The 925-nt window shown below is 64.1% G+C and overlaps 1 protein-coding gene across 1 annotated transcript in view; it reads left to right on the forward strand.

Annotated features, from left to right (window-relative positions):
• The window catches only part of TBCB (tubulin folding cofactor B), a 2,364-nt gene extending 1,460 nt beyond the window's left edge, over window positions 1-904 (forward strand). Inside the window, exons 3-5 of the mRNA XM_010567214.1 lie at window positions 326-517; window positions 607-679; window positions 775-904. Coding sequence (XP_010565516.1) covers window positions 326-517; window positions 607-679; window positions 775-892 — 383 coding nt within the window. The 3' untranslated portion in view covers window positions 893-904. The remainder of the gene's footprint in view (window positions 1-325; window positions 518-606; window positions 680-774) is intronic.
• Window positions 905-925: the final 21 nt, after the last annotated feature.

Genomic DNA, 925 nt, shown 5'->3' on the forward strand with positions numbered 1-925 from the left:
AGGTGACAATCCCCTGTCCCCCCCACGGTGACACTCACCCCATCCCCACTGTGTCACCATTCCCCCAGTTGAGGTGACAATCCCCTGTCCCCCCCACGGTGACACTCTCCCTGTCCCCACCGGGCTACCGTCCACCCAGTTGAGGTGACAATCCCCCGTGGTGACACTGCCACCACCCCTGCTGTGTCACCCCCCCCCACAAGAAGTCCCCCGTCCTGTCACCAACCTCTGTCAGTCACCTCCACCACGCAGTGGGGCGGGAGGGGGGATTGCTGTTTGCCGTCCCCAACCCCCTGCTGTACCGATGTCCTGCATGTCCCTGCAGAGTCCCTTCGGTCCTTCCTCCGCCAGCGGCGTTGGGGACGTTACGACACCGAGGGGACGCAGCGCCGGGCGGATGAGCAGCAGCAACGCTGGGCCCAGGAAGCGGCGCTGGCGGCCGCCCTCCCCCTTGGTGCCCGTTGCCAAGTCCGGCTACCGGGACAACCCTCCAAACTTGCCACCATCATGTATGTGGGTATGTGTCCCCAGACTGTCCTCAAATGTCCCCCGTGTTGTCCCCAAACACCCCCCCACCCCAAGACTGACCCCCACTCCTCCGCACAGGCCAAACCGACTTCAAGCCAGGCTACTGGGTGGGCGTCCGCTACGACGAGCCACTGGGCAAGCACGACGGCAGGTAAGGTCCCCAAAATGTCCCCGAGGTATTCCCTTTTTGTAGGAGGGGGTCCTCCAAAATTCAGGTGTTGTTTCCCCCCCACCTCCTCCCCGCAGTGTGGGCGGCCGCCGTTATTTCGAGTGCCAGCCCAAATACGGCGCCTTCGTCAAACCCCAGAGTGTCACCCCCGGGGACTTCCCCGAGGAGGACAACGGCCTCGAGGACGAGCTGTGAGAGGACACTGACAGAGGGACACACTGGGGGGGA

The sequence above is a fragment of the Haliaeetus leucocephalus genome, unplaced genomic scaffold, assembly GCF_000737465.1.
Source record: "Haliaeetus leucocephalus isolate CR32 unplaced genomic scaffold, Haliaeetus_leucocephalus-4.0 Scaffold227, whole genome shotgun sequence".
NCBI lineage: Eukaryota > Metazoa > Chordata > Aves > Accipitriformes > Accipitridae > Haliaeetus > Haliaeetus leucocephalus.